At 45.2% G+C, this 26685-nt stretch overlaps 1 protein-coding gene across 1 annotated transcript in view; it reads left to right on the forward strand.

Moving 5' to 3' along the window:
- Window positions 1–26685, forward strand: part of LOC144771499 (KRR1 small subunit processome component homolog) — a 156093-nt gene that overhangs the window by 43011 nt on the left and 86397 nt on the right. The window contains exon 6 of the mRNA XM_078655918.1: window positions 8850–8906. Within this exon, the coding sequence (XP_078512044.1) occupies window positions 8850–8906 (57 nt within the window). The remainder of the gene's footprint in view (window positions 1–8849; window positions 8907–26685) is intronic.

A 26685-nucleotide genomic window follows, 5' to 3' on the forward strand; every position in this document is an offset into this window, starting at 1 on the left:
TTTCAGAGCATTTAGTTTGAGGTGATTATCTGCCAGCCAAGATTGAGTGTTATTAAGCGTGGAGTTCAGATGTTTGATATTGTAGCTTTAGGTAGAGTTGTGTGTCGTCGGCGTACATGTGGAATTGGACATTGGAAGCTTGGAGCAAGGTGGCGAGCGGTTCCATGACGAGGTTGAACAGTGTGGGGGAGAGGGAGGATCCTTGTGGAACACCTAGATCTGCAGGCACAGGTGTGGAAAGCACATTGTCGATCTTGATAGGAATATCTACATTAGGATATGTGATGCGTGGGCCCACGCTTAAATCCTTTCAGAGGCTGCAGGAGGAGTTTGACCTACACAAGTCCCAGTTCCATTAGTATCTTCAGCTCCGCCATGCCCTGTCCCCCCTGATAAAGCACCTTAAGTCCTTCCCCAAATTCCACCCACTAGAGGGCAGACTGGTAATGGAGGATCTGTGAGGACACAAAATCTGCCAACTATATCAAACTCTGACAACGCACTCCAAGATAAACGTACACCAGACTAGGGCTGCGTGGGAGGCGGATTTACCTGTCCTCACTGACGATGACTGGACTGAGGCCCTTGCCAGCCCCAGGTATGCTGCTGTCTCCTCTAGGTACAGGTTGATTCAGTTCAAGTATTGTCACAGAGTATATTACACCAGCCTTCACCTTTGGAAGATGGGGGCTATTCAGTCCCCTAGTTGCCTCTGTTGTAATTCTGACGATGGGTCCTTCCTCCACACGGTCTGGAGCTGCACTGCACTACAGCACTTTTGGTCAGGTGTGTTGTCCTGTCTGGGGCGGGTGTTCTGCTGGGACCTCCCGGCGGAGCCTCAACTAATACTTCTTCATTGCCCGGAAGACATCGGGGGAAACAGATATAAGAGGCACCTTCTATTCCTAGGCCTCACCTTAGCCAAGCGCGACAGTGCACAGCATTGGAAGTCTTCCTCTTCCCCCGGGATGGCGGCTTGGAAAACAGCCCTAGATAAATGTATGTCGGCTGAAGTAGCTGTGTTTCAGGCATGGGGTTGCCCGCAGAAATATGGGAAGATTTGGACCAACTGGGCTAAATACCGGGGTATTGACCTATCCATCCTTTCACAGCCAGCGAATCGAGACCCTATTGAAAGACTAATCATCAATGACTCCCCAATCTAATGTGCTTATTGGCTGTGGACCTATTTTTGTGATCGTGTATGTATTTATTGTTCCGTGTGGGAAGTGTGGTGCAGGGTTGGGGGGAGGGGTGGGATGTTGGATCAAATGTTTTGCAGATCTTCTGGTGCGGTCCTCTCCGGTATCTTTTGTATTTACATTTTGTAGTTTGTTTGTATGCCGCTTACTGGGGTTCGCCCACTGGGTGTTATAAACTCAATAACATTTGTTTAAAAAAAAAAAGGAAAGCATGAATGCTATATTTGGAAAATAGATCTATACTGAACTCTGTGTAATCAGAATTCTGGCTGAATGAAAGTGCTGGCATATTTAGAGGCCTCACATAGCCTAAATGTATCCCATTCACATAACCAGCTTCTGCATACGCACAGCGAGTGAATATTCCAAATTTGATACAAACCGAGCACTGCTATTCTGAGCCAATATAATTAGAAAAGTGGCACAGTCCGAACCTTGACAGAATCTAAACCCTTAAAAAATGTGAGTTCCTTGGCATAATCAAAGAAGCGTTATCACAGCTGTGATTTAATGATTATTGCCAAAATCTTTGACCTCATTGCATGGCGCTCACTTTTTGTGTTTTTTATAGTGGACAAGTAGATTTCCAAACTATTTCGTCCCTTGGACAAGTAGATATTTTATAAAAAAGTACCCCACCCCCAACCCCTCAGGACATGAATTGTTAAATTTTTTTCATGTTTGTGGAGGTATCATAGTTGCTAATTCAGGGCTTTGGTCATGTACCTGAACTCTAAGGCCTTCACCTACAGATGAGCTCGCTGTCCCAACTCAGGGCGTGGACATTCATGCTAATTGTGTTCCTGACAACCTGTTTGGGGTGGAATCAAGATGACTAGGATCATTCATTTCATTGACAAAATCGTGCAGTAGGCAGAAAGTACGATTGCATAGTGGGTTTATCTCGATATATCTCGCTAGGCATGTTAAATCAGCAGCAAACACAAAAAGATGATTGAGTGCTGACAACTTTCCGCCACTCATCCTCAGTCAAGAGATCTGGGTTCAACCCATTGTTCTTTTGCTCATTATGGCACCCCAGTTTGGACCCAGCCATATGCAAATCAGTCGGACCCTGCTCCTCATGGGAACAGTCCAGCCCGAACTGCCAGGCCATGTCCTCCCTGGCTGGGACTGGTAGTTCAGGCTGAACTGTTCCCATGGGGAGCAGGGTCAAGACTGATTTGCATATGTCTGGGTTTAAACTGGAATGGCGTGAGCTGAAAAAAAATTATGGATGTAGGTCCAGATCTCTGTACTGGGGTGAATGTTTAACTTTATTCTTTTTTTTTGTCCATCAATTGTTCTTTTTGTATTTGTCATCTGAGTGGGACAGGTATTCCCAGATATGGATCCCTTGCTCTCCGTGCCACCGGAGTCAAGCTAGCCTGGCTGGCTGATGAGGGGTGAAGCCCTGATACCGGTCCCAGAATGCTTGTTTCCAGTCCAGGAAGGCCCTGGCCTGGCAGTTTCAGGCTAGACTGTTCCCATGGGGAGCACGGTCAAGAATGATTCGCATATGGCTGGGTTTAAACTGAAATGGGCATGGGGAGCAAAACATTATGGATTTAGGCACAGATCTCTGTATTGGGGTGACTGTTTGACATTGTTCAGCATTCTGTCCGTCAATTGTTCTTTTTACATTGTTAAACCTGTAGCAAGACATTGAATTCCAAAGACTGTTTTATTGAAGGCAAAAACCTCTGTCCTGTTTGTTTGAAGACAAGCAATGGAATTGGGTCAGAGACTTGATGAGAAACCAGCCTGTTGTCTTAGAACCCAAGAAAGCAACCAAAATCTGCCTCTGAATTGTCACAATTCTAAATCCCTTGTCCTGTTGAACACAATTTAGCCATATCTGTTGTCCTCATTATAGCTACTTTTGCATACTTAACCCTTATGACGCTCTCCTGACGAGAGCATCTTCTTCATCAAGCAAAACTGCATGAGTGTTGTATAAAGTTCATGTTTATGTATAAACGTGTTTATTCAAATTTACTTACCATGATATGGTGCATTCTGTTTTTCAAGGGATTTGCACAAAGAGGGGCATACAGATTGAAAAATGTGGGCCGAGTGCCTTTTATTCTGTAAATACCTTGCTGTCTGGTCTTACCTGAATTGTCATTAGAGATTAGCACATTTAAATGGGTTGACTGTGGTCACAGCCTTAACTAAATAGTATTTCATTCTGACCCATAAATGATAGGCCTATGTAGTGTTAGTGGACTCAATACTAAATTAAAGTAGGTTTGTTTTATCACCAAATGTCTGTGCAAGGTGATGAGAGCTTAGGTAATATGATCCCCCTGGTTAATCGTAATTGATCCAAGGCATTCTGGATTTTTTATGTCCGTCTCCTAGAGTACCCTTGCCCTTTAAAGGTCAATGTGAGATGTTCATCAATCCTGAGCTTCTGTGTGCCTGATTACTTATTTGAAAGTTTGTGAGAGCCCCACTCAAATAATAAACACAATCCCGATCAGGTTCAAAAGTAAAAGTCACTAAATAGACCGGTGCTTTACACTCTGGTAACTTGGCATAAAAGCCTTCAAGCTTAACTTAGAGGCTATATAAAGTATGTATGCAGGGATCAAACAGTAATAAACTGAAAACACAAGAAAAATCGCAAACTAATTTAGAAAAACATGAAGCAAAATGTAATAAATGACACACAAACTGTAAAATCAGTAGATCCAGAGTTAGGATTTTTTTAATGTTTAAAGAAAAAATAGTACCAAGAAGCACAAAGCGCCACTCGTGACTATCTGGTCACAATGGACTGGGTAAAAGTCACAAGTTCAGCCGACCACAGTAAGGCACTGTTCAAATAGTGGGACCAAGTTTGTCCTGGTGAAGAGTTTATGGTCTCATGTCCAAGTGCGCAAAAGGAGCCTCAGCTGCAGCTTCACATTGGTGGGGGAACCCAAAGAGGTCGATGTCCACTCTAGGAACCTTCGTTGATGGAGCTTCGCATTAAAGGGCGACATGGTGACTGATGCTGACGCGAGGAACCCACTTGCGATCGTAAAGAACCTCAAACTTCTAATTTTCACCTGTAGTACAGATTTTGTAGATTTGCTACATCATGTTATATGGATTTTTAAAGCACAAAACAAATACCTGTAGGTGTCTAGGCGCTGCAGCATAGGGAGCATATAACAAAACCAGGAATTAAGGCTAAGAAAAATATCTGACAGATTAGGGATAAGGGTCTAGTGATAGTAGGTCAAGTTGACGTTAGTAGGGAAAATGAAGGAGCACTGTAAGCCATGTCTTCAGGCTTTTTCTGAATGTGAACAGATTCAAAGTTGATCTGTTCGAAGAAGGAAGGGCATTCCATTCTTTAGCTGTGGAATTTACAAAACTTCTTACTCCCCGATTAGATCCTTTGATTCTGTTCACAACTACTGTGCGAGTGCCTATAGATCTAAGGTCCCTTCCAGGGATATACCATTCAAAGAGAAACTCAGGGCCTTCTCTGGGAAGGGCCTTATGGGCAAGGCAAGGAGCCTTAAATTTGATGCGATGTTTAACAGGCAACCAGTGAAGATGTTTGATAGCCTGTGTGACTGCCTGATGTTGGGGGATTTCCAAAAGTAGCCTTGCTGCTGCATTTTGCAGGACCTGGAGCCTATTTAAGTGTTGCTGCTGCTGCATATTTAAATAGAACTCATTTCAGTAGTCAACTTTGAAAAGTATACCCATAGTTACAGATTTTTTAGCTTTATAAGGAATAAAAGGGAAAATCTTTTTGAACAATCTTAGATAATAAAATGTTGATAACGTAACAGCTGTTACCTGTGGTCCGAAGATCAGCTTATTATCAACTATTACTTCAAGATTTTTAACTTTGCATACTGGTTTAGGGCGTGAACATTGTTCTTTTGGCCAACAGGCTAATGTCCATGGGGAGGGCGAGTTTCCAAACAGGATGACCTCAGTTTTTTTTGGCATTTAATTTCAGGCAATTCATAGTCATCCAGTCTCCAACTGCAGTCCTGGAAAGTGGAGGCTGTCTGATGATTTGAAGCAGATAAAGCTACCACGATTTGTGTATCGTCTGCGTACGACACAAGTTCCAGCCCAAATGCTCTGATAAGAGAGGCCAAAGGTTTTACGAAGATGTTAAATAACGTGGGGCTGAGTGCAGACCCCTGAGGTACCCCACACATGAGTGAAAAAGGTTTTGAAGCAAATGGATCAAGTGCTACTACTTGAGTTCTACCAGAAAAAAAGGATTTTAGCACTTTAAGTGCTGATCCCTTAATCCTGACAGCCCGAGACACTTGACCAGCATACCTGAGGAGTATTAGAGCAGCATTCCCACCTCCATCAACTATGGATCTGATCTCCTCAGTTGATTTTATTAAGGCAGTTTCGGTACTGTGACCGCTTCTAAAGCCAAAGTGGTTAGTATAGAGCATCAGATGGTCAGATAGAAAAAGCTATTAATCTGGAGCTTATCAAATTCCTATTATTTTGGCTGGAAAAGGCAAACAGGAGATTGGTTGATAGTTATTAGGATCATCTGGATTTAAGTTAGGCTTTTTTACAGCGGTAATATGGAGGCTTCTTTCCATATTGATGGAAAAGTTTCTGTTTCCAACATGGAGTTAAACATTTCAGTTAAACAAATTGCTACTTTTTCAGAAGCTTGAATTATAATTGATGGAGGACAAGGGGCGTTTGGTGACCCAGATTTGACGAGAGAAATGACCTGCGGTAATGATAATGCAGAAAGATTTGAGAGTTTAGGAAGATCTTTTGTCAGGGGTAACTTAGGTTGTGTTTTTTCATTTTGGGAAGAATGTTATATTTCTCCTTTTCTTTTGGTCTGTATCTCTTCCTCCATAGTCTCTCCTGTTTTCTACATTTTTGTTTTTGGAGCCTATGGTTGTCCGTAAACCAAGGGGCAGACGGAGAAATTATCCTAGCATTGTTAGATTTCAGTGATGTGGTAGCCTCTGCAGCTAATTTAAACCATGTAGTATAATTGGAGTAGGAGTGTTCTAAATTGCTGAAGGGGAAGGGTATAGTGTTCAACATGATTTTGTAAAAAAGTTCTCCTTCATTTTTATTCCAAATATATGTATTGGTTTTTTGAAGGCAAGATGGACCAGGATTACATTTTTTATTAACTTTTATGCCAAATAAGACTGCATGATGGTTAACGGGATAGGGTTTTTCATAATCACAGAAGAATTTTTTGTGAAGACTCCTAGTGTGGGATCAGCTATATGCGTTGGATGTTTCAATAATTGAGGCAATCCTAGATCTTCAAGTGTTTCATTTAACGTGCACGTGTCACTATCTTCGAGGTTTTCAAGATGAAAGTTAAAATCTCCCAACATAGTGAAGTCATTATTGGTCAAACCTTCCTCTAGAAGGGCGCTAATGTGTTGAATAAAGGTGACCCTAGGGCCGGTGGCGATAAATTAATATGCCTCAAAATGATTGCTTATTTGAAAGTTGGACCATGAACTGAAAGGCCTCACATTCTAAGGTGGGTACCTTTTTAACCATAGCAGGCATATTGTCTGAGTAGTAGGGTGAGACACCCTCCTAGCTTTAGAGGTTGTCTATATGATGAAGTGTAAAGTTGCGTGCGGCTGCTATTAGGCCAGCACTCGGCAACTGGTCGGCTCATGTTTCGGTAACCCAGGCTATATCGAGCTGATGATTTTCCATAAATTCCCTAAATTCAAAATGGTGTTTGATGAGGGATCGACTGTTTATCACAGCACATTTAACTAAATTGGAATTGGAGAAAGGTTGGGGTGTGCTACCATTCCTTATTGATGTGCTACATGGGACTTACTTTGTTATTCTGTCCAAAAAGCACCTTTCTAGAATAGATCACCGTGGGGGTTGAAATAGGCCAGACGGGCTTGCCTTTGGCGTGCCTTCGGCACGGACGTGCTATGAGGTTCATTAAATTCCCTCGAGGATCGGTGGGCGTGGCCTCGAAAGCCCACGTTTGCTGAGCGCAAAGGAAAATAGGTAAGGAAAATTTAAATGTGCAAAACCATGGTCCAGCAATCCCGGTTGTCTCCCCCCAGGTTCCCCTGGGTGGGACAACTACTGGTAAATTAAGCAGAAGTCTAAAAAATAGGGATAACAGTAAAACATAAACACATTAAAATGGGTACTTCACCCTTTCAAGATGGCACCCAGTGTCAAGGAGCCAGGCACCTCCTAATAAAGTGCACTAGAGTGCGGAAATACAAGGAAATGAAATGGCCTTGTAGCAATGCTCTCCCATCAAGCTCATTTGAAGCAGGAGGGAGTACATTCTGATGCCAAGCAAGGTCTAGGGGCGCACCTCTTGGGGTCAGGACTCACTCCATTAGAGGCTAGTTGTAGGCCTGAAGCAGGTTCAGGCGGTGCTGATCTGCTGGGTAGTTGCAGGGAGGTATATGGAAGCTTGTTGTATCTCTACCTCAAACAGGTCAGCCAAGTAACCCTTGGAATCACTGCTAGGGATCTAGGGTCCAAGGCAAGCATGCCCAGTCTTCCTTCTGTAGACAGCCGGGCAGACCTTCTTCTGAATCTTCTACAGGCCCAGGAGTGTTCTGATTAGACGTTCTGCAGGTGCCATTCTTACACCCAGTGTCAGCCTCTGGGTGGGAGGTGCCCCCTTTGTTTAACCTTCCCCCCGTCCTGGGCTTGGCTCCAATATATCTGGGCATAAAGGGCAGGGAGGCCTAGATGTGAGCTGCATTTGTCAGTGACTGGGCAGGCATCCCTTAGATGGCAGGAAGGGGGTGGTCACAGCCTTGAGGCTACCCTATGAAGCTCAGGAACAGCAGAGTACAACCCCCTAGACATCCTGCTCAGGAGAAGAACACCCTCCCTCAGCCTGAAGCTCTTTGCACATTTGATTTACACAAAAAAATGCAAACTTTCTAAACGTGGCATTTTGTGAATAGTAATTTAAATCCAACTTTACCATTAAAGACTATTTTAAAGTACAATTCAGATGAGTGTAAGACGCCTTTCTGGATTGTTCCTAAACTGAAGTTAACGCTTATTTAGTGTAATAAGGTAACCTGGTGCTAGTCCATGTGAGAGATAGCCTTGCTGCATTGCTTGCTACATTGAAAAACTCCTTTAGGAGTTTTTCACTGTCAAGACAGGTAAAACGTAAACCTACATCCTATTTTTTAGACACCATTCACCCTTCCTCATTAGATGTTGGGGCCTGGTGTAGGTGTGACTTATAAGTATTAAAAAGGATGGTTATTTTGCCAGTTCGAAATGACAGTTTAAAACGGCATTATTGGTGGTATTGAGAAGCCTGAGGCAAGTTTTACAGTGCTGCTTTAGTGGGTGGCACAACTGGTGTGCCAGCCCATTTATAGCATTTACTTTACAGACCCTGGGTACATGTAGTACCTTTTACTAGGGGCTTATAAGTAAATTTAGTATGCCAGTTAGCAGGAGTAAAGACACAGCGTCCTAATGCCGCAAACACTGGTAGTGAAGGAAAAAAGTCTGGGGGAAATACCTCACCAAGGATGTCAGGTCTAACAGTAATTATTTACATAAGTATTTTACTGATTGCTTGGTGTAAAGGCTATTGTCAATGAACATTTAAAACAATAATTTGAAGAGATAGGAATTAATGATCCTGTTTTCTTTCAGGTTCGCAAAGTGGTCCTGGACACAATGAAAAATATTCATCCCATCTATAACATTAAGGTGAGAGAAGTTTCATAATGCAGCACATTACTATCTTGGATACGTAATATAAAGTTACGTCTACTTATTTATGATCTTGCTTTTGTCTTCATGTATGGCACATTGGGCAAGGTGTGCAAGATGCATGGGAGTGGGCAGGTTCCCATCTTGTATAACTTGTGCTAGACTTATAAATGCAGCCTTGTAACCCCAGCGCCTTGAGATCCTCACAGGTGAGTAGTTGCACTTCACCAACCCTGATTGATTGATTAACCAGCACTGGCAAAACCAGTAAGTCTGGCCTTAGCAAGTTGGTGCAATGAATGTATTTTCTTTATTGCAAGCATATGCCGCCGCAGACAATAAATCAATTAAATTAAAATGAAACTCACAGTGTGTAAACATGTTGGCTGTATATTTGTAGTCACATTTATAAATTAGAACATAGTCCATATAATTTAAGTAGCTTGTTATGGGTGCTTCCTAGCTTGTGTTTTTGGAACTGTGTGGATAGCCAATTTGAATGCACATCACAGGAAAACGATAGTTATGGATGCAAACAAAGGGTACTATTGGCTTTAAATTAGTGTTAATCTGAAGACATTGTATAAATATGCAAGGATGATGATAAAAGAGATAAAGAATGGAAAGAAAAAAGCATTAGCAAAGTGAAGTATTGGTCCACCACCCCTGGAACTGAAGCACTCTTATTTTGCTGTGGGTGTGCTCATGTGATCAGCAAAAAATGCAGTGACTTAGTATAAGAGAGCCAATGACTTGAGTGGACTGACCCACTACCCATGCTGTGTGGGCAAAATCACAATGTGATTGACAATTAAACTTGCTAAGTGATGAAGGGGGCTCGCCCAAAGACCGTGGGCGTATGTATATAATGTATGTAATTTTTATCTATACATATTTTTGATTTTTCTTCCCCTTTTATCCCTCCGCTATCCTTCTCACTCCAAGTAACTGACTAATATCCACCACTGAAATGACTTCATATTTCACCATATTAATTCACCACTAATCCTTTGTAGGCTTCCTGAATAGCGTGCGTCAACAAGCGCTATATAAATACAAACCTTTGTCCTCCTCTATCCTTCTGCTATCATTCCAAATCCAAATAACTGACTAACCTATCCACCACTTAAAATGTACTTGCATGTTTCACTATACTAATTCAACACTAATCCTCTATGGGTCCCGGAGTAGCGTGCTACTCGCCGAAAAAGCGCTTCGACGCCTCGTCAGAGGTAGTAAGCGCTATATAAATGCAATTACAATACAATACGAGACAACAGTTAAAGTTGTCCCCATGCCAGAAATCATAAGGAGTGACTCTGCCCTCACTATATTCTTCGTTGTATTGCATTTTAAGTAGAATCCTTTTCCTGTAGAAGTTATCTTGCATTTAGTGCAATCCATGCTTAATGCTGGTTTAACTAAAATCTTTTACTTTAGCAGGATATTTGCAATAAAAATGTGGAAAGTGCTTAACAGTCTGAAGTGCATTAGGCAGAAACAGTAACGGTTTTGCAAGTACAGTATTACAATAAAAATGTGTGGGGAAGCTAGGTTACAAATAATATTGATTAAATTAGGTCACTAAAGGCGAAGGGAAAGCAAAGAATAGTGTAATAGAAACTATACGAGGAGACTCCACTGTAGTTATAAGGTCATAGGGGTTCCATTGTGGAGACTTGAGGTGGTTCTATGATAGAAAGTTGGAAGTGGCAACAGAACTGTATGTAGCTCCCTGTGGGTGTTCCTTTGTTGCAAATTAAATAGTTCAACTAGATGTGTCTTGCTGTGTGTAAATTAAATGTGCTAATTGAGTGCATACCAGTTTTACGGTGTTTAAGAAAAAGAGCTGGTTGGCAACCAGGATGGGGTATCCACGATGGATCACTTGAGTTGCTGACTTAGACTCTCTCAAAACCACTATGAATTGAGTGGTATGGTTTGCCATATTTGAGGGAGCGATTGTTAGGCATTTGAAACCACCAGACATGCATCTTGAGGGTTTTAAACTATAACCTTTGAGTTTAAGAGTAGAAATTCTGAGGTAATATTGTATCTGGTTAAGGAACCTTCCATTCTTGGTTGGATAGAGCAAAGATCTTTTAAATATTACTTTGGAACGAGATAGTATGGGCCAAGTCTTCACTATCAACATCAGGTTTTTTTGGTGAGCGACTAGGGAGACGTTTCCTGATATATTTTCCAGGAAGGTTGGCAAACTAGAAGGGTTCCATCATAAAATATTATTAAAGGATAGTTCTACACCTGTGTTGCAAAAAGTGCATAACATTCCACTTGGTGTCAGGGAAGAAGTCATCACGGAGCTCGGAAATTTGTTAGGATGGCACAATTGAGAGAGTCAAAGATACGGACTGACTCACTACTTTGGTCATGGCCCAACGAGCAAATGGTAGAGTATGCATCCATTTGAGAGATTTGAATAATCCCATACTAATTGACAGTATTCTCCTGCCCAAGACAAGATGCTGACCATGAGCAAAGTAGTTGAGTGGTTTTCCACATTCAACCTCTGCATCACCAGATCCTGTTTTTATCCTGACAGCAAGTGGTTGACTCGTTCCTAATACCCTTTGAGTGTTTCCAGTTTATACAGATGCCATTTGGATGGGCATCATGTGCTGCGAGTTCCAGCAATTAATGTGCCTACTTTGTAAGGATCGGTATGGTGTCATTTTTTATTTTTTCCAAGACAGCAAGTTGGTCATAGGAGGGTTCTGAATTTCTTTTTTGCCCTGATCATAAGCTCCTTGGAAAGACCATTGGTAGGCAAAAGGCTACCCCTCACATTGCCAGAATGTCTCTGAAGTTATTAGATTTCAATTATAGACTTCAAAATGTCACTAGAGAGAGAGAAACAAATTTATGGATTTCCTTAGCAGATTCCCCATTGACTTATTACGACAACATTCTTCAGTTATGTGGGATGGTTGTCTGTAACCTTCAAGAAAAATTACAGCATTGAGGCTATTACTAAGGTCCAATTGACGGAAGGGATATAGCAATGACCCCATTTTGATCAAAGTACGTGGATGTGTGTCGGGCACATGGGAGTGTTTGATAATTTTTGGAAGTCAATGATGAGTTGTCTGAGAGCGGAGATATATGCCTGCTGAGGAGTTCAAGGGTTATTCCCCCTCTGTGTGTTGGGAGGAGGAAGGTTTTTGAGAGCAATAATGATTACCTAAGAATTGTAATGAACTAAACAAGAGTCAAGATGTTATATTGGTGACCAGGAATAGTTGTGGCATGAGGAATATAGTGAGTCTGATAAAACAAAAAAGTTGTAAACGTTCTCCGCCCCTGAAGGTTGTGCAGTTATTGACAACGTCTGCTGTGCTGAGTGACCGGAAAAACTTGGCATCTCCGCCAAAGAGAACTGCAAATTCTTACAGGTGGAAGTTGAATGAGGACACACATGATGATAAAGAATTGAGTGCATGTTCCAGTGGACGCCAGTAATGGATGAATGAAGGAATGTGTGGAGCAGAACAATTGCTATCCTCCTTGGAGTCCACCTTTTCTTCCTTAGAAATGCCCGTGCTTGTGGAGATCCCTGGAAAGGGACATTTCTCAACTAAAACGGGAAGAACTGTGAACTTTCTAACGAAATTTGAGGACCATGTAGTGGGGTGTGTTAAGTCTTCAATATTTCTTACATCCTGAGCTACGTTAATTCCTTAAATCTTTTTTTTTTTTTTTGTTTTCAAAAAGCTTTATTGGTCATTACAACCTACCACACCGCGTTGTGCCTACATCCGTGAAGCAGCCGGCAACGCGCATAACAACAAATAAATGGAGATTCGGTGCAGGCAATATGAATTGACACAGCAAGCCGCCTACAATCACTTCGGGCCTGCCGAGTTCAGCAATCACTATGATGATTCAGGTGTTAAAAGGACAAATCGCATTTATATTGCTCGGCGGTGCAGTCAGATTCCCACCTCCTATAACAGCATGTGATGGTCAGTACAGTATTCACTTACTACTTGCGACATCAATGATGCGTGCTGAACCCAAGGGAGCAACAAGAGCCCACGCATATACCTCCAGCTCCCGCCCATCCCGGCGCCCACACTCAATAACAGTCAGCAAGCTCCATCTGTGACACACATCCGCACATGCGTCCATGGATATGAGCGACCCTAACATTCACTATTGAGCACTCATGAACAGTCAGTCACCGCAGGTCTGGTCGTCAAATAGGACGTCAGTGGCGATCAGATGTCTCTAGGCCTGGACGCACTAGGCAACAATTCAGCATAAACCCCAGCCTGTTCCTGACAATAGACCATATCGTTCAGCCAATCCTTGAATTTGGGTCCTCTACCTCGGCCCCAGCGACACGCTATACGTCTCTTGGCCATCAAGAGTGCTATGGCTGTGTACCTACGATGGACATGGGGCACGTTTTTTAACATAGCGCAGTAACGCTAAAAGTGGTGTAATCTGTATATGCACGCCGGTCATCTGGTGCAAGGCCTCAAAGACTTGTCCCCAGTATTCCTGTATTCTTGGACAACTCCATGCCAAGTGTAGAAAATCTGCCTGGGGGAATTGACACCTATCACACCTGTCTGATTCACGAAGATGGAGTCTATGCAGTCTAGCTGGGGTGTGGTATAGCCTGTGTAAATATTTATAATGGATGATGCGCAGCCTACTGCTAGACGAGATTCGTTCAGTCTGAGAACAGCAGTATTCCCATTGCTCGTCCGTTATTTCAAATCCCAGATCGTCCCCCCCAGTGTGTTCGGGATGCCGGAGCTTCGACCTCTCGCTGCGTGTGAACCACTCGGTACATGAGAGAGACTAAGTGTTTGGACGCTGTCTGTTGGAGGAGCAGGTGTAAAGGTGCGAGTGTAGGGGGTTCACGCGGAAAATCAGGATGAAGCGACCTGATCCCCTGCTTGAGCCGTATGTATAAGAAAGTATCCCGAAATCTTGTTTCTCTATCAGCTTCTTCAGTGTAAGCAGTAAGCTTGGTTCTAAAGTCACGTTGTGTGTCACGATCTGGCGTGGTCAATAATCTAGCTTCTAGTGCCTTGAGGTCGTGCTCCAATCTACAGAGCGTATTGACAATATCCTTGAGCACACCCATTCCCTTAGAAATACAAGAGCCCCTCAAAGTAACTTTAAACGCCTCCCAAATAGTTTCCACACTTTGCACTGTCCCTTTATTCCTTTAAAAGAAGTCCTGGATTTCCTCGCGCAATTCCTCTTGGAAAACCGTGTCTAAAAGCATGCGTGGATTAAGGCGCCAAGCGCTGCGCATGGGTCTAAAGTCTGCCGAGGAGAGTGTAAGTTTGACTGGTGCGTGGTCCGAGTAAGTCCTCGCCAGGTGTTGCACATTACAGATCGCAGGTGCAAGCCCCCGGGAAAGCATCCAATAATGTAAACGCGCCCAAGACGCGGCGTGTGCTGTAAAATGAGTCCCTTCACTGGCCTGTGGGTGGGCATGTCTCCATGCGTCTAATAAGTGGTGATCCTGCAAGATATCAGTCCGTGCGCTGCTGGCCCTAGTGTGGTGATGTGGGGCAGGGTGTGACCGATCCATATGTGGAGCATAGGTAACATTAAAATCTCCGCCCCATATTATGTGATGCGAGTCTATGTCTCATATCGCTCTCCACAAGGAAATAAAAAATTCCGGGTCATCCACATTCGCTCCATAACAACACACCAAAGTGACCGATTGCAGTCCTAGGCGTCCCCAAGCCAGATAATACCGCCCACGCTCGTCAGTTGATGTTCCTGCTAAGTGAAAGGGCACCTGTTTCTTGACCAATATAGCCGTACCCCTAGCATAGGTGGAATAGGAAGAAAAAACTCTATGGGTAGCCCATCTAGATGCAAATGTAGCAGCTTTCTGGGGTGTGAAGTGGGTTTCCTGCAACATTGCTATATGCACTTGGTGTCTGTCGAGGTACGCCAGCACCTGTCGCCTCTTCCTCGGGTCCCCCAGCCCCCTGACATTCCACGTAATTATGTTTAGGCGTGTCTCTACGTCGCTAGCCATATACACACATCAGGAAAGGACCAAGTGAAGACTGTAACTCGGCCCGAAGGACCCTCACATTAAAACCATGTCCCAGTGTGGGAATATCTGCCACATCCGCGCCTTGCATGCACATTGCACCCATTGTAATCTCCAATCTTTGCAGCTCAACGATCCACGAAACAATCCCATCCCCTCGCCCACCCCCCCTCCCATCCCACCCACTGAAGCACCCTAACCATGCCAGTATCAAACACCCACCCACCCCACCCCCAACAAGCTCGCAACCAACAACATAACACAACCCCAATCAGCCATATGGGCCAATGCGCCTTTGGGGAATTCCCGGTGGGGGACATCCGAAGGTGGCTACATAACAACCCCCTGCCATCCAGCCAGGCCCCAGCTAATGCCAGCGCCCTGTCCGGCAAGAAGGGGGTGCCCGGTGAGCCATCGTTTGTGCCCTCGTGGTACATTTGTCTCTCAATACTCATCATCTTTATCAGAGCAGCCTCCCTTCAAGCTAATACAAAGCACATTTAAACCAGTTTGTTACCAGTGTCCATGTGTGCCAGGGCTCCTCGCGGCGCCTACTCGTTGACGTCTCTCTCTGGGGATCTCCGCGGGTTCTCCGCAGCTGCATCAGCCCCATTCGATTTCTTGAGCTGCTTAAGGAACTCATCCACCTGTTGTGGCTTTGTGAAGAACCGTTGCTTGCCCTGGTGTGTGACTCGCAAACGCGCCGGGTAGAGAAGGGCATAATCGATCTGAGCCTTTCGAAGCTTCGCCTTGACTGCAATAAATTTCCGTTGCTCATCCTGAACCATGGGCGTGAAATCTGGGTAAGTGGAGAAGGTATTTCCTTCGTATGCCAATGTTAGCTTACTGCGGGCAGCTCGCAACGCTACATCCCGGTCCCTGTAGTTTCGGAGCCTAGCTACTATTGGTCTCGGAGTGTTTGGGTCTGGGGCCCAAAGATCTGTGCGCACGTTCCACAATAAATTGAGTAGAAAAGATATCCGACCCAATTGCCGCCAGCAGAAGCTTCTCCACATAGTCCTCCATCCGTCCAGTATTGGTGGACTCCGGAATGCCTAAAATACGAATGATATTGCGCCTACTGCGTGCCTCCAAATTCTCATTCTTTGCGGCGATGACCCTCAGCAAATTATCCATAGGAGAAAGTTGTGACGTGTGCTGGGCAGTAGTGTCTTCTGTGTCCGATATGTGGTGTTCCGCATCCTTGATCCTTTCGTCATGACCTTCCAGTTTGTGAGCGATCGCGTCCATTCTCGAGGACATCCGGTCCACTTTATCCACTATAGTGGCGAAGCCCTGTCGGACTTCACGAAGGATATCTTGCACCTCACTGGATTGGCCCGCGGCTCCCTCCTGTGACCCGCTACTTATAGCTTGGTCCTGAGCTTCTTGTCCCGCTCGAGTAGGTCTCTTGGTAGTGTCAAACATGAGTTTAGATTGTGGGGCTTCAGTTTTCCCCATGGTAAGTCCTGAGGCCGTAGGCTTCATGCCCCTGTGGATGTACGAATCAGGCCTGTGTATAAAGGGGGCGGGCGTCTCAGCAGGGGGGAGAGGCGTAGGTTATCCAGGCCTTGCAGGGGCAGCTACCAGGGTGCGCTCCCGTGTCCCGAATTATGCGCCCTATGGGTCACAGTAAAGTAGTACTGTGCTGCTTCACACGATGATCTCAGCCTGCCATCTCGCGCCGTCCGGGGCGCCCAAGGGGTCTCCCTCCAAGCTGTCGTGGTATCGTGCTTGTATCGAGGGGTAGTAGCACACGCGCCTTCCGAGTTGTGGGCTCCCCTAAAAGGATCTCTGCCGCCCCTTGCACGCTCCAATCAGTTGGGGTGCGCGTCATGTGTTCTCGTCGGGGTGCTAGAGAAATGTCTAGGCGTGCGTGCGTGGAGCCCAGCTCTCAGGTTTAAATCTGCGGCACTGCCACCACCGCGCTCCCGTTCAAGGAGGGGGAAAAGGGGGGGGGGTCTTCTCACACCAATGTCCAGCTCCTCATGTGGGCCGTGAGATTCCAAACGAGGGACGCTAATCATCTCCCCAGGGCCACGAGTAGCAAAAAGTCAATGGGGCCCCTTACGTCTGCCCAGTCACAGTGCACACACAATGCTCTCAATGTCTCCCAGCTGCTATGGCGTCGGCGAGCACCTGTCCTCAATTGCGGTGGGGGGTGGAAAGAAAAAACAGGCAACGGCAGGCCCAGAGTCCTCCCGATGCTCCCCAGCCTTGGAGCGCCAGCAATCAGGGCCTCGTGCCGGTCCGCACTTCTCGCAGCTCCGCTCTCTCCTCGATATCAGCGCCAGAGCAATATCAGCGCTTTAGCCTCCGTTCGCCTACGAGGCCCGCTCCTCAGGCCCTCTCCAGTCAGGATCGCAGCCGGCGGCCGCCGCGCACCCGGGGACAGGCCACAAGCACGGCCTATACACCATGCGCACAGCTGCGGTCCGCTGTAGTTTGGCAGGCCGGCGTCCCTGTCAACAGTGCTCCGCAGGTCCCCTCGGGCAAATCTTGAACCTCGGCTCACAGGTAAGGGACAGCAACCAAATCTCCCAGATTTCTCCAGGAACACGTCTGGTGTGCTGCTCTTGCAGTCGATCGCCGTATCACCACCAAGAGTCACTATTTAATAGGATAAATGTAGTATAACGTTCGCCAGGCGGCAGGAGCCTCACTCGCAAGCGGCCATTTGCAAGTGCGCCACCTAACGCCCCCTAATTCCTTAAATATTTCCTGAGCTCATTGTTGTTTTATTTTCATATTTTTAGATTGTTTTTAATTATTAAAGGGGAAAGGAATGAGCAGTGTCTGCAGGTTCTAGTGCTGGGCTTCTTATGAGGTCACGGTGGTTCCATTGTGAAGTCTTGGGGTGGTTCTGAGATGAACAGTTGGCATTGGCAGCAGTACTGTATGCTGCTCCATTGGGTTGTTGCTGAGTTGCTGTTGGACCCGGCCCCACGGCGTGGTCCTAACCCTCCCCGCATGGCGGGCTCAGGACGACAACGGCCCTCCATCAGACCCCGGGCGCCCCTTGGCCCGACCGTACACGAACTACCAACGAGAGCAACCCCCCTGACACACCATCGCTCTCATCCCCTGGAACATGGCGGACCCAGCAGATCCCCAACCCTACCGGCCCGACTCCATCCTGGGCCCATCACGTTACGAGCGCAAGGCCTCGTCCGACTCCATCTTGGACCACCACGTCCCGAGCACGTGGCCTCGGCCCCGGCCAAGGCCCCAGCGAAGCCCCGACATCGAGGCACCAAGATCCCCCCGGGTGGTAGAGTGGCCACTCCACGGATCCTAGAGGAGGGAAGTTTCGATGGCCCTCCAGTCATCCCCGGACGCCTGGTATCGATCGCCCTCCGACCTCCCTGGGCGCTGGCTCCACCCCCCTGCTGGGTGTCTGGACACCACCATCCCGGCCCCTCTGACCCCCAGGCGAGAGGGTCCGGACATCAAAGGACTCCAGTCCTATATCTGGGCCAGCCCCGGAGTAGGACGGTAGTTGTATCCTGGAGTCAAGAGCCCTGCTGACGCTGTCGCGGCTGACCCGAGAAGAACTCATTACCCTGAAGCCTGAACCATCCTTGGAGCCTGCTGGCGCTGCCGCGGTCTATCTTAGCTGAACCATCTTTGGAGCCTGCTGGCGCTGCCGTGGTCCACCGTAGCTGAAACATCCTTGGAGCCTGCTGGCTCTCTTCGCCGAAACCACCTCGAGGCCTGCTGGCGCTGCCGCGGCCCCCTCGCCGTAAAAGACCATCTGTCGAGTCCTGCCGACCCCTCGGAACCCCCCGGCTCGAGGATTGAGAGCTGTGCGCAGGGTATCCCTTCCTTCACTCGTACTGAGACTGTCCCGCTACCCTGTCCCTTATTTACGAGCCTTTTCAGATCCCTCGATCTACCTGTATATATATCGCTGAAGACAAGCAACCTTTATTCCTGATAAAGCCTAAGAACTTATCCTCTTGTGTGGTGTCCATTTGTAGTGGTGTGGTTACTCCGCTGTACGATCCTAGGAGAGTGCTCTCACCCAGGAGGCCTCTCGATAGCGCTCGGCTACTTCTAGACGGAGGGGTGGACTCAGGGGTGGTCAGTCAGACATCTTCTGCCTCCCCCGGGATCACCTTTCTAACAGTTGCACAATAAATAGTTCTACCAGATGTCTTGTGTGCTACATCCAGTCCCCCAAAATTAATAAATGGAGGTATGGACTCAAACTGCCTGCCAAAAAATGCTAAAACAGTTTTATTTTCAGTAGTTAGATTCACCAACTTTCTTAAATTCTTTACTTTTTTTTTTACTTTACTTTTTTTTCTATATTCAAAACGTTTAATGCATACTATTTGTTAACTCAAAATACAAATACACCCCATAAATTCAAATGGGTGTGTACTTTAAAGACATACTAAATATTTACTATCCCTTCCTGATTTCATGCCAGCTGCTCCCTAGACCAAGTATATACCAACAGTTTCTTTCACTTGTTCTAATTGTTGCCACTGTAGTTACTTTCACTGAGCAAAGCTACTTTGTGTGCCGATATGCTCCTTGTAAAAGAGCAGAATGCGGTCACTCACAGTGAAGCCAGCAGAGACAGAGCAGAGAGAGAGAGACAGAGTTTTAATAAACACAAAAGGTCACGTCAATGCCAGACCAAATTAGGGGCCCAATTATTAGAGAAAGTCTCAAAAGTGCACCCATGGTATATGTCTGTGCAGTCTCAAAAGTGCACCCATGGTATATGTCTGTGCATTAAGTGCAGCTATACAGCTCCGTCAATTCCCAAGAACTTACAGAAGCAGGACAAGAAATAGTACTCCTAGAAAATATCTGTGATCTGAATTTCAGCATAAGCAAATGTGCATGTGTAGATTTGCTCATGCGAAAATCTGAGTGTTTGCAAGTTCACTTTCCCTCAACCACTTTTCTTTCCAACTCTGGAAGAAGGTTTGCATTTGCTATTGTCGGGAGTAAATTTCCAACATTTCTCAGTATGGGAAAAGATTATAGAAGAGTTGTTGAAAACCCCTAAAATATGCAAGTTAGTAAGTTTGCACACACTAAAAGGGCATTCTAACCCTGGAACTATTGCTTACCCCTACCTTCAGCCCCCAGTAAGTAGATCGGCGTTAACGTGGCAACATAAGGGGATTTCAAGTATTCAAATACTACTAATGTATGAGCCCTGACATAATCGGAGAGGCTATATCAGAGCTCTTATATAATGAGAATGCTGCCATAATTTGTCGCTACACCACAAGGCACCTAAAGGGCAAGTGGATTTTGTTACAGGACAAGTAGATTTATGAAGCAACCTGTCCCATGGGCAAGTAGATATGTTATCAAATTCCACTCCCCTGCTCTAGGTGTTCTTCCAAAATGAGAGGATTTTATAAAGCTGGTATACTGTTCATTGCCTTCGCTTGACAGACCCATAGCCATTTGGCATTCTCTAATGTGGAAGAAGTTATCAGCTATGAAAACTTTGAAATGCTCCATATTGCAGCCCTGCGCAGTCTATCCATGCTAATGATGCCGAATTTCTTGTGGTGTCGCTTTAGTAGAGGCCGCTTTGGCAAAGAGCTGTAAATCTGTGGTCCAACCATCAAAAATCTCTTGCCACATTTAGGCATCTTTAGCACTATTGGGCCTTGACAATGCAAAAGTCTTGTGATGCATCTACAATGTGACATTGAAATTTGCTTTGAAAGTTCAACCATGTATTATGAAAAGTGTCTTGAACCTACATCTTTATTCAACAGATTACTGGTTTTAATTGATTTTTAAAGTGGTAATGTTAATCTGTTTCTTGTACTATTTTATCAGCAGCTTTTTTATTTACCTGTAGATGCATACATTATATAGCTGCAAGTCAGGTTATATGTACAAACAACTGGAAAGACACAATTTTGGTCCCTGATTGATTTGCAAAAGACACTTCTCTGAAGCAAGGGCCCAGCTTTTATGAGCTTACAATTGTTTAACTCCATTATTCGTCTTGTTCCTATTGACAAACTGTGCACATGCTTGGGCACCGAATGTATTTCAGTAATGCCATTGTACTTCCAGGAACCCTTAACAATATCTTGCATGTGGTCGACTGGTAGCTTGTTACAATTCACTTACTGGTCAGCACACTCATTCTGACATATTCATCAGCAATGGTAATTGAAGACCTAACCCTCCTGGCTCGCACTGCTCCTGCTTCACTCTCTAACACTTGCTCACTGCTGTGGGTCGTGTTCGTCACACAGTACTATACTAGCCTCAAGCAGTAGACCACTCAACACCAACTGAACAGCCATGGATTAAATCAATCAATCAATACTTTCAGATCTCTCTGCCATATCTCTTCAGTCTAATCCTGCTCAGGATCTAAGACTTTAAATAAAATATCTCAGAATGGACAACCCAGTTCAGTACTCCGCTAAATGGACTATGCTTGTAAAAAATGCCATCAAGGGACATGCAGAGCTGCTAAAATCTGACAGACTTTTTCATCCAACACACTACTAAGCTCTGCGTTCCATACGTCTTATCCACATAGGATGAAAAACTACAACACCCTTTGTACGACACAGCCTACATGTTGTAGCATATTGAGCATGAAGGCAAGCACTTCAACGTCTCATATAAGGTTAGTAAGCGCTATAGAAATGTTGTAATACAACACCTGTTTTACCAGCTATAACTGGAAGCATTTAGAACCACTGTCCCATTGTGTTGAGAGACTTCTGCAGATGGCCAATAAAGTGTTTCCAACATCTGTTTTCTGCCTGATTAACCAAGTGACCTGTTTAACGCGAAGAATAGACTGTCTCATATACGTCAGAAATGGTAGCATACTGTCTGCTATCTTGTATTAATCGTGGACTAGTGATACTTCATATTAAAGTTATTACTGGATGGCAGCAGGTAATAACAAGCATTAGAAATGCAATCGGGCTCGGATTTATTTGAGTTTGAGCTAATGGCATTGTAAATGCCAATGTATTGTTGCTATGTGTTATGGAGTGTGTTCATGTGGTGTGTACTACCAGTGATCTCCTTGTGAGTGTGAGAATATTGCACCGTTACTGCCTGTGATGTCCTTCTTGTGAGTGTGAGAAGCTTGCACCTCTGCTGCCTGTGGTCTCCTTGTGAGTGTAAGAAGCTTGCACTGCTGCTGCCTGTGATGTCCTTCTTGTGAGTGGGAGAAGATTGCACCTCAGCTGCCTGTGGTCTCCTTGTGAGTGTAAGAAGCTTGCACAGCTGCTGCCTGTGATGTCCTACTCACTACTCACAACTCTACTCACAACTCTACTCACTACTCTACTCACTACTCTACTCACTACTCACTACTCTACTCACTACTTACTACTCTGCACTCACTACTCACTACTCTACTCACTACTCTACTCACTACTCTGCACTCACTACTCACTATTCTACTCACTACTCTACTCACTACTCTACTCACTACTCTGCACTCACTACTCAACTCACTACTCTACTCACTACTCTACTCACTACTCTGCACTCACTACTCACTATTCTACTCACAACTCTACTCACTACTCTACTCACTACTCTGCACTCACTACTCTACTCACTACTCTACTCACTACTCACTACTCTGCACTCACTACTCTGCACTCACTACTCTACTCACTACTCACTACTCTACTCACTACTCACAACTCTACTCACAACTCTACTCACTACTCTACTCACTACTCTACTCACTACTCTACTCACTACTTACTACTCTGCACTCACTACTCACTACTCTACTCACTACTCTACTCACTACTCTGCACTCACTACTCTACTCACTACTCTACTCACTACTCTACTCACTACTCTACTCACTACTCTACTCACTACTCTGCACTCACTACTCACTATTCTACTCACAACTCTACTCACTACTCTACTCACTACTCTGCACTCACTACTCACTACTCTACTCACTACTCTACTCACTACTCACTACTCTACTCACTACTCTACTCACTACTCTACTCACTACTCTACTCACTACTCTACTCACTACTCTACTCACTACTCTGCACTCACTACTCACTACTCTACTCACTACTCTCCACTCACTACTCTACTCACTACTCTACTCACTACTTTCTACTCACTACTCTGCACTCACTACTTTACTCACTACTCTACTCACCTCACTACTCTACTCACTACTCTACTCACTACTCTACTCACTACTCTGCACTTACTACTCACTACTCTATTCACTACTCACTACTCTACTCACTACTCTACTCACTACTCTACTCTCTACTCACTACTCTACTCACTACTCTACTCACTACTCTACTCACTACTCTACTCACTACTCTACTCACTACTCTGCACTCACTACTCACTACTCTACTCACTACTCTCCACTCACTACTCTACTCACTACTCTACTCACTACTTTCTACTCACTACTCTGCACTCACTACTTTACTCACTACTCTACTCACCTCACTACTCTACTCACTACTCTACTCACTACTCTACTCACTACTCTGCACTTACTACTCACTACTCTATTCACTACTCACTACTCTACTCACTACTCTACTCACTACTCTACTCACTACTCTACTCACTACTCTACTCACTACTCTACTCACTACTCTACTCACTACTCACTACTCTGCTCACTACTCTGCTCACTACTCTGCTCACTACTCTACTCACTACTCTACTCACTACTCTACTCACTACTCACTACTCTGCTCACTACTCACTACTCTACTCACTACTCACTACTTCTTCCACGTGGACGTGGCAATTCCCAGCCTGCCGGCAACACCAGCTCCCGCCTGTCTCCACAGGCCGAGGCCCCACGCGCTGCTCTCGGCACGTGAAGGTTCAATAGAGTGAGACCACATCGCCCAGCTCTAGCAGAACAGCCATGTTTCCCCCGTTGAGAAATGCTGTGTCTTCGACAAAGCGGTAACCCCATTAATCCATGCTGAAAACGAGCCGACCGCCGTGATACAAACAGAATGGATATTAAATGAAAAGTAACGTAGCAGGAAAAAAAGCTACTAGAAGGCACATTTCAAGCTCAGCACCCAGCGTCTGGAATAAAACTCCTGACCACGGGTCAGACGCGCCCCGCGTCCGCTGCTCATCCGCATGGAGATGGCAACTCGGCCCTCTAAAGACATCTCGCCTTCCCTTCCATCGAAAAGGACTTGGACTGCCCCTCGTATCCCATGTAGTTATGCATAGCCCGCTCTCCCACGCTGTGCATGCGGCTGGGAACTGCCGCCCACCTCCCAATACAGCGCTTTGTTCCTGTCCAGCTATTTGTGCGCGATGTAACTGTAAACCGCAAAAAAACGAATTATTATCGTTATGACTAGTATCCACTTTATTATACTGCCCTAAACTTACTCACTTTAAAAAGCTCAATTTTAACAACTAACTAATAAAAAAAGATTTTTAGGTATAACTATCAGTGCTTTTAATTCCACAAGAGGGATTTCTGCAATTTATTATTGCTGTTTTTAGTTTCGTGCTCGCAATAAAAGATGCAGGTTATGGTCATTCTTAGCATGCCACAAATACAAAGGAAAATGACTGAAACAAGCAAGGCATGAAACATTCCTCAGATTCCTTGATCTCTTTGTTTCAAGGCCACCAGGTGGCGCTCTGGCGTCGTTGATAATTCACGCTGTTCGACACAAAAGGGCGCAATTTACTGCTTGGCATCCAACCTAAATTATATCGAGCCAGGAAAAATACCATTGCCAAATACCTCATATGTCTGGCTTTCGGTTCATAGCCAAACGTGTTTGCGCGTGGAGCAAAGTAATTCACTTTATGCTAAAGGACACAGTCGCACTGTGAATCTCTTCGCGCTTATTAAATCTGAAGCCTGTGTGCACGTGAGGAGGACGCGCGCCCGACAAACGCACTGCTCTATGGTGAACGCGCGCACACCATCTGGAATGCATTACACGGCCACCCTGACAGCTCCTTATTAAAATTAATGCACTGCCGAGCACGTAACCGCAGACAAAATGCCCAAAATGGCGCCCGAAAATTACAACTGCCCAATCGCATCAAGACTACTAAAAATACATCACCGCGAGGACCAATCAACATTCAGATAATAAAAAAAATAAGGAATGTGTCTTTCCCGAGCCCTAAAGAAACTTTTTTTTTTTTCTTTAATAATAGGATCTCGGAGCTCCACCCCGAGCCCTAAAAAGGATTATGGATGTAGAGAAGTGTTATGAACCCTCAAATATGCTTGGGCTTGTAGTGATTAAGGACACTTGGAACGTTGTGGTACAGCTGATAGTTTTGTGTAGTGTTATTGTGCCTCCTCTTGTACGTTGGTCATGGACTCCAAGCAAGCGTTGTGCTTTTTCAAAAGGAGGCCATTTCTGATGTTGCCATGCTCTGTATTTGTAAGGGATGGTCAAGCAGCATGCTTATCTCTAACAGCGCTGTAATTTATTTAGGCTACATCGCTGTGAGATACGCCACTTAAAAGAATCCCACAGAAGTACAAATGGTTATGCCTACTTAAGAATGAAGATGAAATGTACAAAACTATACATGTTTAGGCAATGGTTTGATGCAGCCATTGTGCCTCTTAGGTAAGACATCTAGAACAATACTGATTACCACAAGGAGAATAGTCACTACGAATTTGTATAGGTGACCATATTTCATGGATTCTTTGTTGCTCCCATGAATACGAACCCAGGCAGGCATTAGATACTTTAGATACGAAACTGGTATGGCTCAGGTTCTTCTGAAACCAATACAGAAGTTTCACATTCAAAATTGGATGCTGTTCAGTTAGCTAATGTGCAGGACGTGCGCAGTGTTTGTTCCCGCTGAGTACATGTTTCAACTCTGGTGGTGTTTTACAAGCTCGCCAATGAGCCTCAACTGGCACACGTTCCTCAATCCAGTGCAGCTGTCCCACATACAGGCGCCTTTCGAATACAAGCTCTTGAGTTGAAACATGCACTCAGCGGGAACACATTTCCCTCCAGGACTGCAACTCCTATAATGCTTAGCGCAGTGTCATGAAGATCAGCCAATGAGAGGGCGCGCTATTTTGCATAAATGGAAATACTTCCTGGCGTGTGCTGACTTTCTGCCATCATTAGCCCATGAAGAAGAAAGAATTTTCGAAACGCGTCAGCAGAGAAATGATGGCAGAACTGTGAAGGGGGATTGATTGACACACTCTCTTGCACCTTAATATTGGGGCTGTGCCTCGAGCCCCGTGCTGCTGTTCGAGTGCTCCTCAAGCAACGAAACTCTAAGCCTGAGCATATATGTATTATCTTGCCACCCCTTCCTCCTCATTCAATTTGCATTTATGCACTGTATATTTTCATTTGTTTAAAATAACATATGAAGCAATGTATTAAGAACCTATCGTGTCTCCCATATGATCAGCGTTTGGCTACGATAGTTGTTATTCCCAAAGAAGGTAAACCTCGGGACCTTTGTTCGTCTTACAGGCCCATTTCCCTTTTGAATGTTGAACCCAAGGTCCTGGCTAAGCTCCTGGCAACCCGCCTCTTGACGGTCATTAGTGGCTTGGTTCATCCGGATCAGTCCGGATTTATCCCACATCGCAACACGGCTCTCAATCTACGCCGTCTCCACGGAGCTGTTGCGAGGGCGGGGCTACTGACGGAGCCGGCCATTTTGGCTTCGCTGGACGCCTCGATGGCCTTTGACACGGTAGAG

Source organism: Lissotriton helveticus, chromosome 1_1 (assembly GCF_964261635.1).
Source record: "Lissotriton helveticus chromosome 1_1, aLisHel1.1, whole genome shotgun sequence".
Classification (NCBI taxonomy): domain Eukaryota; kingdom Metazoa; phylum Chordata; class Amphibia; order Caudata; family Salamandridae; genus Lissotriton; species Lissotriton helveticus.